Source organism: Protopterus annectens, chromosome 1.part0, assembly GCF_019279795.1.
Source record: "Protopterus annectens isolate FY-2018-M chromosome 1.part0, PAN1.0, whole genome shotgun sequence".
Classification (NCBI taxonomy): domain Eukaryota; kingdom Metazoa; phylum Chordata; order Ceratodontiformes; family Protopteridae; genus Protopterus; species Protopterus annectens.
In genome coordinates this window covers 1,682,185,840-1,682,203,567 of record NC_056725.1, presented here as the reverse complement: position 1 = coordinate 1,682,203,567, position 17,728 = coordinate 1,682,185,840, and the positions used below count along the sequence as shown (strand labels likewise).

Below are 17,728 nucleotides of genomic sequence, written 5' to 3'. Positions count from 1 at the left end.
TATGATTTCACTTCAATTAACTTGGGTGGATATCCTCTATTTGTAATCAACTTACTAATAAATTCTATTTCATTTAACATCTCTCTGTAGCTTGATGTCATGCGCGCTGCCCGAATACACAGTCCTTTGAAAATGCTTTTTTTCATCTTATATGGATGGTTACTTGAAAATTCCAGATAATTATTGGAGAAAGTGCTCTTTCTGAAAATTCGTGACTCAAATCCTTCACTACTGCTTGACATATATATATCAAGATAGGACAGCCCCTCTTTGTTGTAATTATATGTGAATTTCAAAAACTGACTGGTATTATTTAAATACTTAATGAATTCATCAATAGTGTCCTCTTGTCCATCCCACAAGATAAATATATCGTCAAGAAATCTAGTGTAATATCTGATATGTTTGTAATAATGGTTCTTAAATATATTTTCTATTTCCCAGTCTAACATCACTAGATTAGCATAAACTGGAGCACAGGCATTGTGACACCACGAGTCTGTCTATAGTATTCCCCTTCGAAAAAAATATAACTGTAATCTAATATAATACTCATTAGTTCCATTATTACAGATAATAATAATCCTACATTTTAGGATATATAAATTATTGATATAAGAATTAATGATATTATACTGTCTATGTATTTAAATTAATTGATGCATTTACTACTATATACAACTGTTTATGAGCACAAAATTTTTATATACCATAACTGTATTTATATTATACAATATATTGCCCCTGAAAATACGTATTGTAGAATACAACTTAGTTGTTGACATATGGCACTATACTTTTTTATATATATTTATTTATTTCTTAGTCCTTTTTCCCTCAGACCCTTTAGACACCATTGATTCATAATATATGTTCATAATTTATGGTCACAACATATGAATAGATTTGATACAACAAGGAATGTACCTTAGAATGGTAGTTTTCCATTCTATTGTATAGCAGTATTGTATGACAGTTGACACTTATGGAAGAACGTTTCTTTTTTAAAAAAAGATTTTTATACATATGTTTATATATTATGGACTAACGTGTATTAATTAAACTAGTAAGAGAAATGTTAATAATAAATTAATGTACAAGTAATATTCTTTTTACAAAAAGTAGAGATATATTTCTTTAAATTATCATTCAGAAATGGCGCCAAAAAGAGTTTAAATAGTGATGATTAATTTAATTGATTGATTCTGAAGAAGTCCACATGGGGGTGGATGAAAGTGCTTGATCCGTATTTTTGTAACAAGTTTTAGTATGGTTATCAATGAATTTTTTTGCTGTGATCAGTGATTATTAATATTTATTTATTTATTTTACATTTGTTAACCGGGCTGGTCTAGCTGGATACATATCCGTTTTCAGTAGAGGCCCGAGGAGAAAAGCTCCAATACAAAATGGAAGTACATGTTTAAATTACAAAATTCAAAGTATAGTTACTACAAAGAGAATATAGATTACATATGCAGGAATGAAAAATTACATAGATGTTATATAAGACAAGGACAGACAGGAGGTTATACACAAAACATTGATTTTGTTATATTACTGGAAAATAGACTGAAATCAGAGAATCTTCCTAAATTGTTATAAGGAAAGAGAGATTTTAGAGATCTGCAATTAGGGAAATGGGCTAGGGATAAGGGACTAGAAGGTATGAGATATGTAGTAAAGGACATAGTATTGCTTCTGCTGTGTGCCGGTTCCTTCAGAACAAGTGGTTTATTTCGTTGTATTGTCACCACTAATTGGTTTCGGAATACTAAAACAACAGTACATGGAATTATGCTACATGTCAGACATGAAAGACGAGACTTAACTATTAACCTTCATGAGATGAAAGGCTGTGCAACCACACTGCTGAAATACCTGGAGATAGGGAGGAAAGTCAGACATTTTGTACTAATTTATGTTCATTAAAGCTTTTGATAACTCCATATTCAAACTTTATTACATTCAGTATTTTTAAGTATTTGGAGAATGGACTTCAGATTACTAGTTTTCAGTAGTTTACATACTGCTAAACTATCATGTTGCCCAGAAGGCAATATCTCAATCCAAGGTAATTTGGATAAAAAAAATATTACTTGAATGCACTCTGCTGTGCCACGTACACTATGAACTGACAGCTTAAGAGTAAAAAAGGTTTGCAAATATTATTTGTTTCGCATGAAGCAGGTAAATTGTTATACAACAGCTAAACGCAAATTATACACACCCACTGATATGTCCATCTTGCTGCCTGTAGGATCATCATGATGATTCTGAAAAATAAAACAAATTGATCTTAAATAAGCGGATGAAAAGAATTCTTAAGTATGACATTGTTAAACTACTTTTGCACATGCAAAATCAGATAACAAGCCACTGATACTCTGCAGAAATATTCTCGACTTCTATTACAAGGATTTTCCATTTCATTATTACTTTCCATTTAACACAATTACGCAAATCAAACCACTTCTGACATTCCTCTCCTCAAATTTAAATTAAAGGAGCCAAAGACAGTGGTGTAGCACAAGGTTACAGAAGACTAACTACCAAATAAAGGTGAAAATTCCTCAGGTTGGACTGCTAAAAAAGAAGTTATGTCTTACCATAACATTCCATCTGTGTTGTTCATCTTCACCAATCCTTGACAGTGGGTTTGGTTCCGAACCCTCGGAACTGACTCGGGAGTATCTTTCAGTTCGTGTTCTCCAAACTTTCGAAGCAGGCTCTACCCATAATGCTCCTCACAATTACCTCAGATCGAGTTTGCCAGATGACAGTATATAGCACAAAATAGAATGGTTTAATATAGATAAAACAGGGACGAGGCCATATAGGAGTCCTTAATGACAAACTACATCAGGACTAAAGAGGTCCACCAAGAATCTTAGGATGGGGAAGGCGGGTGGGTATGTCAAGGATTGGTGAAGATGAATAACACAGACTGAACACTGAAGTAAGACATAACTTCTTTATCTGATGTTGGTAATCTTCACCTAACCCTTGACAGTGGGACAGAATCCCCAGCTACTTTAGCCTTGGGAGGTCTCATGGAAGAATATTCTGAAGCACCACATTGTCAAAGGATGCTTGACTCCTCGAGACCTGGTATAACTTGTAATGTGCGATGAAGGTATGTTGAGAAGACCATGTGGCTGCTGCACAGATGTCATCTACAGAAGCTCTGGCATGAAAAACTGCTGAAGTCTTAACAGCTCTTGTTGAGTGGGCTTGAACTGTTTTGGGGTGTTGAAGTCCTTGAGATTGACACATGAATGTAATGCAGCCTCTCAGCCATTTAGCTAAAGTAACCTTAGTAAGTGAATAGCCCATATAGGGGGGTGAAGACTACAAATAACTGATCTTCAAAATTCTTTTGTTCTGTGAAGATAAAAATGTAACTGTCCATGCAAGTCTAGTAAATGAAGTGCATATTCTCCCTTTTTGGAAAAATTAGGGGAAAAAGTTGGCAATTGTAACGAAAGATTAATATTGGATTCAGAGACTACCTTGGGTAGAAAGGAGGGATTTGTTCTCAGTGCCACTCTGCCTTTATGAAAGATCAGGTAGGGTGATTTTGCATGATAGGGCTTGCAATTCAGAAACTCTTCTTGCAGAAGTAATTGCTACCAAAAATACAGTCTTCTAGGATAAGTACTTCAAATGACAAGATGCTGACAGTTCAAAAGGGGGCTTGGTTAGAGATTGAAGGACAGTCGTTAGATCCCATGGGGGAACTGGTTCTTTAAAAGAGGGGTTTTAGTAGGAAAAGCCCCTTCAAGAAGACTTTACAAAGTCTGTGAGACATTACTGAAGAATTATTCCAACCTGAATGAAAATTCAAAATTGCAGTTAGATGAACCTTTATCATAGAAGCAGAGGAACCAGACAGAAAAAGTGTGTTTAGGAAATCTAGGACGTCTTGGATAGGAGCAGCAAAGGGGTCAAGCCCTTTACTCAAGGCCCATTTGGTACAGATTTCTAGTAGCAGGTTTGTGGTCTGCAATAATAATACGCTGGATGGGGGAAGAAAGAGAAGGATGCCTGGCGATCATAGGAATTGGAGAAGCCATACAGTGAAGCTTGAGATGTTGAAGATTGGTCTGAACCATGCCCTCTGGGCGAGTTAGTAGATCAGGAACTGGGTCCAGGATCCATGGTCTCTAACATAGGGAACAGATAGGGAAACCAAACTTGTCAAGGCCAGAATGGGGCAATGAGGATTATTGAATTCTTCGTCCTTTTGGCTTTCTTTAGGAATTCTGAGATTAGAGGAATGAGGGGGCATATAACAGACCGGGAGGCCAACTGTGGAGAAGAGCATCTCTGGGTGACTCCCCCAGAGGGGATTATGGCGAAGTAACTTCTGCACTTGTTCAGGGGAGAAGCAAATAGGTTGCAGCAAGGTTGACCCCAACAGCGAAAAATCCTGTCTGTAATTACAGGGTTCAGAGACCACTTGTGAGGCATAAGAATTGTCCTGCTTAATTTGTCCATCACATTGGAACTTCTCAGAATGTGCACTGCTATCAGAAAGCGGGTGGAAAAATCGCCCATTGCCAAACTCTAAGTGCCTCTTGACGTAGTGGGTAAGATTTGGTTCCCCATTGTTTGTTGATGTACCAGACTACTGACATGTTGTCGGTCTGAATTGCAACTGTTCCTAGGGGGAGGGTATCCTGGAATGCTTGCAAAGCTAATAGCACTGCCCTCATTTCTAGAACGTTGATGTGCAAATTGGCCTCCAATTGGGACCATGTGCCTTGAACGGTCTTTCCCAGATAATGCCCCCTCACCCTATCAGGGAAGCATCCATAGTCATTATGGCTTGGGGCTGGGAAAGGATGAATGGTCGGCCCAAGAGAATTTCGTCAGAGTGAAGAGGCCTTGTACAGTAGCCTCATAATATCAGCTTCTGATAGACTCTTTATAGACCTCACCGATGCCGTGGAGGGAGCTCTAGATCTCACTTCCACAAATTCGAGTATCTCTGCAAGAGTCCACAGAAGATGAATGTAGAGGCGGCTGTCTGCTCTGAATCCAGTTTTGTTGGTGTAGACAGGTCCCCCGTTGCTGATGAATTCTTCGGTACAGAGGAAATTTCGGAGTTTTTTTTAGTCAGTTCCGCAGCACTCGGAACAGAGGAAGATTTTTTCTTCGAACCATGGGAGGAAGACGTTCCTGTATCACTAGTTTTCTCCTTGGAACCATAAATGGCCTCATCAAAAGGAGATTTTGGAAGTCCTTTTAAAAAAAGTTTGTACTTCCTTTCTGTCAAAGTACGGGAGGAGAATCCATGACAAATCACGCAATTTTCTTGCAGGTGAATCTTGCCAAGACAATAAACACAAAGTTTGCCCAGCTGAATTGGGCATTTTACCCTCATATTTCCTACACCTCTTGAATCCTGAGGTGCCGTTTGAAGGTTTTGAGGGAGATTCTTTTTGGTCCACCATTACCGGCAATAAGATAAGGAAGGACAGAAGGAAAGATTTTATTTTTTTTAAATAAAGGAAGAAAAGGAAAATAATACCAACTATGGCATTAAGAGATGCCTCAATGGTATAAATATAAGGAGAACTTACCAACTATGGTAAGGGACAGATTACCAACGGTAATAGTAAGACGGAAATTACTTAGGATGGAGGAGCGGGTCGAAGTACTAATAAAACTAGAAAAGGTAGAGAGTTAAAGAAGAAATTGAAAACAATTTAACTGCCAAAGCTCAAGAGATGGAATGAACACGTCTGGTCCACTAAGCAGCAAACTAAATCTGAGGTAATCTCTGTGAGGAGCATCATGGGTAGAGCCTGGCTCGAGAGTTTGGAGCGTGTGAGCTGAAAGATGTGGCAGAGTTGGTTCCGAGGGGTAGGAACCGAACCCACTTGTCAAGGATTAGGTGAAGATTAACAACATCAGATCAGATTTTCGACCTCAGCCATATCAGTGTCTAGGGTCTAGGTACTTTGTAGCAAAGAGTATGGTGGCCTCTTTTCAGAAGAAAAATTACTAAAAATATTGGAAACACTAACAAATGAAGATAAACATATGGAAGCTAAGAAGCTCACAGTGATGAGTCAAGGATGACTGCATAATTTACACTACCATATCTTCTTCTCATGAAGAAACCCAAACCACTTAGAGAATTTGTACACTGCTGCTACCATCTTGAGTTTACGGTCCCCAAGTCAAGTTTGCCGGTGGGTGGTGGCATTTAAGAACACACATCAAGTATATGTACTGTGCCTGGAGGGGCCCCTTCTGTAGAAAGTCAGTAGATTATAAGCTTACCAAAGAAACACAGCAATTATAAATTCCCCAAGCAAAGTATAGAAATAAGAATGGCAAGCCTAATGAAGATTTTTCCAATTAGTTTAATCTATAGAAAGTTACCAAAGTACAGCGGTGTGAAAAACTCATCATAACAGTAGATGTTCAAAAGCATTAGATCACTGCTGTAGTGTTATTTATCCAAGCATTTGCCAAAAAAGATACCATTCAAGTCTGATTTCCAAGGTTTTCACAAGTATTTTCTATGACAATGTAGTTATACCTTGCTCCAGAATCAAACTAATACACAGTTTAATAACAGAAGTAGAACTGTTTGGAACGTAATATAAACTACAGATGTCAGAGTATATTCACTGCTGTAGTCTTCACTTCTGGGATTCCTGCCTGATGGCTGACCCGATTTCCATATCTCTATGTGCCCCCTTCTGGCTTCCATCCCACCAGTGGTATACAATAGGCATTGGCCAAAACTATTTTCTGCTCTTTCTTGTGCTGATTCTACAAGGTACTTGCCTCAAACTCCACATCAAAACTGAACCTAGAGGCTCATATCCCCCCCAAGGGTAAGTATTCATCCTTGAAGCACAAACATGCTTGTCTGGGTCCTAGACAGAGTCAGACGTATGGCAGAGTCTGGTGGAGCAAGGACAAGGAAATTGGAGAAGTAAGACGGAAGCGGTACTCATTTCAACCCAAGGATGCCAAAGGAGAACACAAGAAATAGTGGAAGGGAACAGGGACTACAACAGTGAAGGTGTTCCTTACACAACTGTATCCTGCTCTAATATTCACTGTTGCAGCCATAACTACTGAAGGACTCCCAAAGCATAACTACCAGTGGGGTGGCTAGCCCTGATTGTGCTATCATAAGAGGTAAGACCTCAGAGAATCGCCATTGCACAACCTGCCTTGGCAAAGGATATAAAACACAAACTGTAATGTTCACAAAAAATGGAGTGGACAGACCACATAGCTGTTTCCAAAGTGGCAGGGTATCAACCTTTCTGATGAATACTGTAGTGGCTGTTGTGGGCTCTAGTGTAATGTGCCTTTACACACCCTGGCACCAGTCTGCCAAGGAAAGAATAATAAAAACAATATAAAAGTGCATGTTACTTTAGCTAGTGATTAGTTATTGTCAGGCTTTCCTTCCACAACTTTTGCTACTGACACAAGCTGCATACTTTTCTTATTGCCTTAATTCTAGCTGAACAGAATCTTACTTGTTTATGCATGTCTGAGGCATACAAAGTTTCTTCCTACCTTGATCTTTCGGTTTCTAAACAAATGAGGAGATAAAAATGACCAAATCAAAGAAAGCTCCATCACCACTTTGGGCAAAAAGAAGGGATGGTATGCGGAGTAACCCTGTCACTGTGAAAAATAAAAAATATTTACACCATAAGGCTTGCAGTTTAGAAATGTGTCTAGCAGATACAGCAAAAACAAAAAACAAAAACAAATGAGTCTTGTAGGACAGCTGAAGCAACAGAATCAAAAGGTGCCAAAATTAGCTTTTCTAATACATAGTTGAGGTCCCACTGTGGTACATAATTTCTATGAGCGGTTGAAGGTGGAGTAATTCCCTTAGAAGCTGCATCATTGGTAATAGAGTACAAACTAGGATCTAAAGGTAGGCAAGCTTTGATACAAACTGCTTCTTGTAATCAAGGGTATAGAGTTTGCTTTCTGCAACCTACACTTGCCTACCCTGGGACACTGAACAAGTCACTTAACCAGACAGTGCTCTTGGGTTACTCCTGAAAAGGGACATGAGTGTCCAGTGGGCTTGCGCAGTAAACAGGAAGAAAGAAAACAAAAAAAAAAAAAAAAAAAAAAACCAGCAGAAACATATACCTTCAAATATGCATGCAATAGAGGGAAAATGTCTCCATTTTACTAAGTATGACTTCCTTGTATTTAGTTTCCAAAACTTGTTCATTATATTAAGCACGTCCTCTGAAAAAACGCACCTGGAAGGAATGAATGCCAGATCATCCATGCTGTCGGCCATTGAGTCGTAGGGTGTAGCAAGGACCCTTTTTTTGTCAAGAGGTCCATGCTCTGAGGCAACAGCATTAGCTCATTCCTTGCTAAACTTTGCAGAAGGGAGAACCAGTGTTGACTCTGCCAAAAGGATGCTATCAGAAGCATGTCTTGCCTCTCCTTTACCTCCAGTAATATTCTGAGGATCATGGTTACCAGACAAAGCGTGGTGAAAGCGACCGGTTCATGGAATGGAAAAAGCATCCATTTTTCAGACTCCTAGAGCTGCTGTCTTGCAGCAAATTTAATTACATTTGTTTATCAGGAAATTCCAACTGGACACAGGTCCTTTTTCAGCAGAGGCCCAGAGAGAAAAGCTCCACAGAACAACATGTAGATGGTAAACAATAACAATCAAGGTATGAATGCAGTAGAGGTAATCATGACGGAGAAATACAGGAGCAAATTAGGCACAATTGAGTAGTAAGCTCCAATTAACACTGAGAAATAAGAAGTAAAACACAGTGCTACAAATTTTCTATAACAGTAACTAGATAAAAATAATAATAGACTAAATGATTAACAAGCAGTGAGTAAAGGAAAAGCAAAATGTCTACCTCTAGCACACACCAGGAACACACTTCTGGGGACTTGAGGCCTGCTCAGTTTGTCTGCTAAAACTTTTCCTGAGATTGGCTGTAAGAGCAACTGAGCATCAGGCCAGACTCCCGGGCTACTTCCCAAGATTGCACTGCCATTCTTCAAAACAAGTGAAGGAGTGGGTCCCCCTGCTTGCTGATGCAGGGCATCACTGTAGTGTTGTCTGCGAGATATGCAGGATGGTACTTGTTCAGATCTGTTTGAATTCTTTTAGTGCTATAGCTAGAGACATCTATTTAGCACTTACTACATTTTTCTGCATGTACATGTTGGGGAGAAGCATGCCCCTGCTGATGTATTGCTCTTTTAAGCCCCAACTCACCCCCAGTCCGCAGGCACAGTATCCAGTGGTTCACTCACGTAACATAACACTACTGTGTTGTGGTCACTACCATCTCCCCATAGGTTGGCGAGGATGGGAGTCTTGCAGAAAATGAGCAAGCCTGGGAGCTGCCACTGCTGCTTGAAAAGGCACACTTTGCAAGCTGGTACCATGTCAGAAGCTAAGCCAAGCTGTGAGATGCAGTTACTGGAGGTGATTCCACCTCAGGCCCAAGGGCAGGTATGCACTTCAGATCTGCCCACTCACACAACTATGCTACTGTTCTCTGCTCTAGTCTCCACCTGAGCTAGATGAGCAGTTTATAGACTTCCTAACACATCCTTCTGTATCCCCCCCACTACCACTAGCACCACCAGGAAATGCAAGCAGGTTTAACCTCTGCTTTCCTTTATCATTTCCTGTCAGCTCCAAATGGCACAGAGTAGCTAACTGATCACAGGATACAATAAGAACTCCATCCTTCTATGCCAAAGAGCTGGCAAGATTTCTTCTACATTAATGTGCTTCTTCATAACTGTTAGCCCAAGTGCCATTAATCCTTGGATCTCCTCCGTGAGCCCCCAAGGCTATTTTTGTAGAATCTATGGTAAAAGACCGGGTCCACTGTGGTAGCCTAAAGGGTGTGCCTTTTTCACAATGAAACTTCTTATTTGATAGTGGGTAATAGGAGGACTGTGACCTCTAAGGACAGAGAGAGAGAGAGATCACACCATGTTTTTCTGAGATACCACTGCAGTTTTCTTGTATGAAGCCTTGTTAGAAACACCATCATGATGCCATGTAGCCCAGAATCTTAAGGAGCTCGCTCAGTGCAAGGATCTCTCTAATACTGTCCTACTTATGTGATACAGAAAAAAAAGACTTCAGTCAAGGTGACTCCTGGTTGTCCACTATCCTGTAAAACCCCAAGAAAAACTACTTTCTTTGTAGTGATCACATGACTTGGAGAGGTGTCAGGAGACACGCAGGTGCTTGAAATATGTTTGAGTGAACTGCTGAGCCCTTCTGAGACTCTTCCACTGAGTCTATCTGAAGCAGGCAGTTGTCCAGGTAAAGGCAGAAGTGTACTGCCCTTGGGCCTGCAAAAAGCAATTACTAGAATAAGACATTCTGTAAAGAACCTGGCTATAGAACACAAGGCAAAGAGCAAGGAAGTGAAGTGGTAGGGTGCTCTCCCAAACGTACAACTTAGAAACCTTATATGCATCGTTGCTATGGGGATGTGGAGGTATGCATCCATTAGATCTAATGGGACCATGAAGGTTTAAGGAAGTAGAAGAGGTACATGGATTTTTAAGGCGAACATTTTGATCGGTGAAACTATTAAACTTAAAGAGGCCTTGAACGTGCCTCCAGGTGCCTTCCTTTCTTGGCATCAATAACAGCCTTGAGTAATCACCTGTGTCCTCCCTCCTTACTAGTACCCTTTATCATAGAAAATACAAGGCAACTTGGCCAGGTGGCCATTTGTGCTTTTTAAGTACCCACCCTCAGACCTTGCCTCATTTTTTAAGGAAGGATAACGGCTTCCTGTCATAGAAGTCGTCGTCCTCTAGCAAGTGTGGAACTAAGTGTGTGTGTTCCCTTGGAACAGAAGAATGCCTACAAATTTTAGTTTCAGAACTGCAATTTAAAACTGTTCCAGGAAGTCTAGAACCCACTGATCCTGGGTGATCTTCTGGCCATTCTCTCAGAAAAAGGCCATGGTGACTATGCCCAAAGCTCCACCCAATATAAAATTAAGGTTACCCCACGCTAAAGTGCAGTATTGTTAAGACTGATTCTTTCTGGTGGTATGGATGCATCTTTACAAATATAACAATACATGGATTGTTATATTGCTCTTTTATTTCTATTAAACTCCCAGACAGGAAAATGGCTTGCATGCTTCCTTCAGTGAACATTAACTTTTTAGCCGTAAAAATTACACTGGCTACCTTTATATAAATTAAACTGTGCAATGTTCCACTGAATGCATTACTGTGTTTGAATGCTAAGGAGACTGCTACTACTAATACACAACCCACAGTTAATTTTTTTTTTTTACCAAAGTGATTGCCAATGTCCCTTTAAATGTTAGAATTCTCTCAACAAAGGGTGCTCAGAACGTCCAAGATTAATTGCTTGCAACAGCAGAGAGTTGATCTCCAAGAAAAAGCAGTCAGTAATGAGGGGAAAAAACTAACCTTGCAGGTGCTTGAAATCATCTTTCCATATTTCACTCAGGACACAATGTACAGACTTCCTCTGGCCAACTGCCTGCACCTGAGGACTTTTGTCTGCCTGAAAAAAAATTGCTAATGAAAAAAAAAACATGCCAATAACTTTTCAAATGGAAGAAAGCTAAAATTTTCCATGCCTTTCACCATTTTATCTACAGCTTAAACCACGGACATTAACCTAGATGCCCTTTCTTGTAAAAACAGGAAAAATGACCACCTTTCTTCTACATATGTAGATACACTGTTACACTGCATTCTATCAGCCCAGAATCACATTCATTAACTAATTTGCTCCTGAACAACCTTTATCTTATCAAAATATAAAGCCTGTACATGTTACAATTAAAGTATTTGCTGGCTTTATAACATGGTCAACATATACAGTAGTCACTAATAAGACTCTCCACCTCAGATTTAAAATACCCTGACTGCATACTATGCAAACTTGCTTTACAATATAACGTGGTCTATATCGTGAAGATTTTATACAAACCTCGCAAACAAGCGTTTACTTACTTCTTCATTCTCTTTAGTGTTTTCTAGACATTAATGACAAAGAGGAGTATATGATTTATAGTTCACACAAGTCTAACAGAGTCAACAAAATTCTAGTCTTTCTATACCACATTTTTTTGCAAAGCTATATTTTGCACATCTGAGTTTATATCCAGTGGGACTGTTGTTCTATATTCTTCCATTTATTCAATAATTTCAGCGTTGCTGGTCTTCTTGATCATCTCCCAGCACCATACTCAGGTTCATGTCCACGACACTCCTGATTCTATTACTTAGGTCCTGTGCTTTTTTTCTGTCTCTCAAGCATTTTCTTTAGAACACTGGAAAATGTTTTGTTGGTAAAGTCTCTCTATGGGCTTTGTTACTGTCAAAAGACAGAGAAGAAGAGGTAGCTTCCACTTGCTGACTCAGTCTATGTTTTTAACTTCCTCCTTAGCTTATTATGCAACAAATGATTTGATTCTCCAAAAGAAAAATATTCTGAAAACAGCTGGATACAGCAGTTTGAATCTCACACTTGCCTCCCGACATTCTCTGATTGCTGGGATAAACCTGCTTCTCTTCTCCTAGTATACAGCAAATAATCATTTTCCACAAACAATTTCCACTTTCTGTCACAATTTTGACAGACCAATTCTTTCTGGTGGCATGGATGCATCTTTACAAATACAGGTTTTGGCAGTAATTTCATGGCCAGGTTTGCAGCATACACATGATGTGCCCTTTCAATTAATGTATGTCGTGAAATACTAGTTTGATTACGCTTTCACAGAATTAATACAGTCTGTTCATTACAGTTAATATGGTACAAAAGAAAAATCTCAGGTTTTCTCTGCATGATCAGTCTTCCAACTCTATTTTTAAACAGCTCTTCTTGTGAAGTCTCATACTCAAGCTAACCTTTCCTTCATTTCAGCTTCTAATTTCTAGTTTTATCAGTAGATCTGAAAAACTAGTTAAAGCGTCTTCTATTTTCGAGCTCTTTGGTGTCCGAGTTAACATATCTCTTTATATTTTAATCCGAGTACATTTGATATATTTTTTCTCTAAATAACTTTGTCATCTTCTGTACTGAACCTGAAACCTGGACTACTTTTTTTGATGAACATGTCTGATTATTGCCAGACAGAGTTTTCTCTTTACCTTTTCTAATGGATTTTCTCTGAGGTTCTCCAAACTTTTTTCTTTGCTGGCATCCTGTCAACCAGTGATCAAATTTTATCCAAACTGACAGTTTTAATGGCCCTTTTTTCTCAGTTTCTGTTTTCACACTAGGAGAGCTAAAAATCAACCTACTTGATCAGTGTATACCACCACATGGATGTCCATTCTGACTTTTTAGACAGTGCCTGGTTCTGGGAGGATCCTCCCTTCTTTTCTGAATCTCCCTGTTATTGCTTTCTGAAGTTTTGTTGCCTTTGCCTGGCTAGGATTTGCTCACTGTGTTTTCTATAAAAGGAAAGTACAGTTGTGTATACTTACCATAAATGTAGATGTTCAAGTGTATTCACTGTTGCAGTCATTACATTTGGGTTATCTGCTTGCAGGTAGAACTCAGCGGGCCTGATTATCAAAGTCTTGGGTCCTGCATCGGTTGCTGTCCCTTCTTCCATGACGTCAGGTAGTCAGGGGTATAAAGCATGCAGCCGACGCCATTACATCAGTTTTTCTTGCCCCAGATGTCAGGTGCCTCCATAATGGGAAGCAATTATATACAAGGTTACACCTCCAACAAAAAGCAAATACACAAGAAAGCTTAAATACAGTAAAGAAGAAGAGAGGTATAGCCAATAGAAGTCAGGGGGCTGGAGGGAGGGTAACCAGGACTGCAACAGTGAATACACTTGAACATCTACATTTATGGTAAGTGTACACAACTGTACTATGTTCTTCGTGTTTCACTGTTGCAGTCATTACATTTGAGTAGATTCCCAAAGCTAAGAAAGGGAGGAGGCAAATAGAGAGCATTAGGTCCAGCTATTAGGCCCTGTAGGACGGCAGTGGCAAAACCAGCTCTGGATTTAGAAAAAAATAGGCAAGTGGTAATGCTTGGTGAAGGTATGAACAGAACTCCAGGTAGCAGCTTCTAGGATGTCCCTGGTAGGAACACCTCTGAGAAAGGCTGTTGAAGTAGATGCAGCCCTGGTGGAATGTGATCTTATCCCCTTGTGGGGTAGGTTTTCCATGGTGCTTATAGCAGAAATTAATGCAATGGCCTATCCACTTAGAAACAGTTTGCTTTGAAATGGCCCTCTCCTCTGCCCCTGCAGCAAAGGCAACTAGCAGTTGTTCAGTTTTCCTGAGAGGCTTAGTCCTGTCCAAATAAAATCTAAGTTGTCTGTGCACGTCCAAAGAGTGCAGTATTCGTTCTCCTTTGTTCAGTGGATTAGAAAAGAAGGTTGGCAAATGACTGGACTAATTAAGGGCCACACTGGATACCACCTTGGGCATAAAGGAAGAATAGGTCCTAAGGGACACCCTGTCTGCAAGGAAGATGATAAAGGGCTCCACTGCCATGAGGGCCTGTAATTCAGACACTCTTCTTGCTGAAGTGATGGCTAGAAGGAAGGCTGTTTTCCAAGAAAGGAATTTCAACTCTGCAGTTACAGCTGGCTCAAAAGGAGGTAGAGTGAGCTTTTCCAATGCAAAGTTAAGGTCTCAGGCTGGAGTAGGGGCTCTCCTGGGTGGTCTTAAATTTTTGGCCCCTTTAAGGAATTGTTTCAGCAAGGGGTAAGAGAAGAGGGGTGGCTCAGTATTATAATGTGTGGAAATGGCTGAGACATAAATTTTAATAGAAGAGAAGGAAAGGTCCTTGTGAAGAATCTCAAGTATTGAAGAATATGCGGTAAGCTAGGCACTGTTGTGCCCATCCCCCGAGTTTGGCTCCAGGAACAGTATCTTTTCCACTTTTCAGCATAGGATTTTCTAGTACTAGGCCTCCAGAATGACATCCAGCACTTGCTTACTGAGGGATGCTATTGGAGAGCTCAGGTAATTAGCCAGGCTGCAAGGTTCAGGGCTTGAAGCTGGGGGTGCAGAATCTGGCCCTCCTGCTGGGACAGCAGGGAAGGGGTCTGAGGCAGGAGCCATGGTTTCAGCAGTGACATACTGTGCAAGAGGGGGTACCAGTGCTGGCGTGGCCAGTCTGGTGCAATGAGTTTTGTCCTGTTTGATCTTTAGTAGAACTTTCGAGAGGACAGGCAGAGGGGGAAAGGCATAAACTGAAAGGCTTTCCCAGGTGAAGGACAGGGCACCCACTTTCCAAGCTTGCCTGTGGGGAGTCCTTGTGCAGAATTTGTCCAATTGGTAGTTCTGAGAGGAGGCACACCGGTCTGTCTCTGGGCTCCCCCATTTGTTTCTCAAAATGTTGAATATCTTTGGTTCCAGTTTCCACTCATGTGGGTCCATGAGATTTCTGCTTAGGTCGTCTGCCAGTGAATTTAGCTTGCCTGGCAGGAATTGAGCTTGTAGGTGCACTTGGTAGCTCAAGGCTGTGTTCCACACAGCCATGGCTAGTCTGCAGAGAGGGTATGAGTGGGTTCCCCCCTGCTTGTTTATGTACCACATAACAGTGGTGTTTGTCTGTCTTAACCAATAATTGTCCTGGAAGAATGTGGTCCTTGAAGGCTGTCAGAGAATTCTGTACAGCTAACATTTCTTTTTGATTGATATGCAGGTGCATTAGACTCTGGTTCCATTTGCCCTGAATGCAATGCCATGCCAAGTGAGCCCTCCGTGCATAGTCTGAAGCATCTGTTAGGGTTTGGGTGGCGGGGGTAGAGTGAATGGTAGTCCCTTGTTGTGGTAGTAGGTCTCTGCCCACCAAATGAACTCTGTCTTTATACAAGGAAAGAGAGGAATCATTGGTTCCAGGTCTGAGAATGTTGACTCCATAGGCTTTTTAGATACCACTGTAGTTTCCTCATATGCAGTCTTGCTTATGGAATGAGTAGGATGCAAGAGGCCATGAACCCCAGAGCTTGCAGCATTTTCCTTGCAGATAGCTGGGTCTTTGTGGCCAGTAGTTTGAAGTAGGCTGTCAAACTTGCTTCTCTGGCATGAGGTAGGCCATCTGGGAAGTTGTGTTCAAGCTTGCTCCCAGGAATACAATTTGTTGGCAGGGTACTAAGTGAGATTTCTTTTCGTTTATGGTGTACCCCAGTGAGGTTAGCAGTTTCTTTACAAATACCAGATGATTTAATAGTATGTTCTGGCTTTCTGCCTGAATTACACAATTGTCCAGGTATGGGTATATTTGAATATTTCTTTGCCTGCAGAATGCAATGACTGGAGCTAGGCACTTTGTGAATACCCTGGGCGCAGTAGAGAAGCCAAAGGGCAGTGCAGAGAACTGACAGCGCATGTAGCCTGCTCTGAAGCATAGGTATTTTCTGCAAGACTCCCTTACTGGGATGTGCAGGTAAGCTTCCTTTAAGTCCAATGTTGCCAACCAGGTATATTTTTACCTAGCATGGGAAGTAGCTGATGAAGAATTAGCACTTTGAATTTTGGGATTACCAAAAAGGTGTTTAGGATAGACAGGTCCAGGATAGGATGCCAGGAGTTGTCTTTTCTGGGTACCAGGAAAAGTCTTGAGTAAAAACCTTGTCCCCATTCTTCTGCTGGGACAGGCTGAATAGCCCTCATACTTAGAAGAGAGAGAACATGCTGCTGAGCCTCTGCCCACTTATTTGGGGGAAGGTCTGGCCAACCGTTTGGGGTTGGTAAGGTGTGGAAGTGGAATCTGTAACCTTGGCAAACTATATATTTAAAACCCATTTGTCTTGGGTAATGAGTACCTAGTTTTTTGCATGCAGGGCGATCTTTCCCTCTAAATGGGCAGTCAGATGAGCAGGGCTTGGAAGGTTTAAGGTTAAGTCATTGTGACAATTTATCATAGGTGGTGTCTTACTACCTCCAGTTTTGGAAGTGGGAGCCCCCCACCGCTGAGGCCTGTGAGTACCTTGAGACTGTAGCCTAGGTGGTCTGCTGTTCCTGGGTTTGGACCGAGAAGGCCTGGAAGAGACAGGAAAGGACCAATTCTTAGAAGGCCAATGCCTATTAAATCTGGGAGGCTGTACTTGCAAGAAATCTTTAACAGTTTGCATAGATTTAGCTTTTTACTCCATCTTTTTAAGTACTTCTGCTTTGTTGCCAAACAGGCGGTCTTAGTTTAAGGGAGCCTCCAGTAATTTAGCTTTAACGTGATCTGACAAAGTTTGCTCCTTAAGCCAAGCATGCCTTCTAAGAACAGACCCAGTTACAGCAGCCCTGCAAGATGCTTCTAAGGAGTCAAAACCACATTGCAAAGTATGTTTACCAACTTGTTCAGCAGAATGCATTAAATCCTGTAATTCTTTATTTTCAGCACAGTCAGGAATCAACATCATTTTCTGTTTAAGTAATCCAATAATATGCTGCTGATACTTTAACATATGAAACTGGCAGTTTAAGGCCCTAATGGCCAAAGTAGCAGAAGTGTATACCTTCTTACCTCATCTGTTCAGAGGCCTGGAATCTCTATCAAAGGGGGTAGCGTTTTTGGCAGTAGTAGCCTTAATGCCTTTGGGTCCCTGTGAAATGGTCTTTGGGTCCGCAGTAGGATTCTTAGAGAGGAACTTGTGAGAGTCAGGTACTCTGCAATACCTCTCAGGTTTCCTAGGAGCTGGAGGTAAAGTGTCTGGGGCCAGGCTAGATTCCAAGATGC

The 17,728-nt window shown here is 40.7% G+C and overlaps 1 protein-coding gene across 1 annotated transcript in view; it reads right to left on the bottom strand.

Moving 5' to 3' along the window:
* TNRC6B (trinucleotide repeat containing adaptor 6B) overlaps positions 1–17,728 on the bottom strand; it is a 2,803,754-nt gene that overhangs the window by 1,838,676 nt on the left and 947,350 nt on the right. Inside the window, exon 7 of the mRNA XM_044074422.1 lies at positions 2,231–2,276. Coding sequence (XP_043930357.1) covers positions 2,231–2,276 — 46 coding nt within the window. The remainder of the gene's footprint in view (positions 1–2,230; positions 2,277–17,728) is intronic.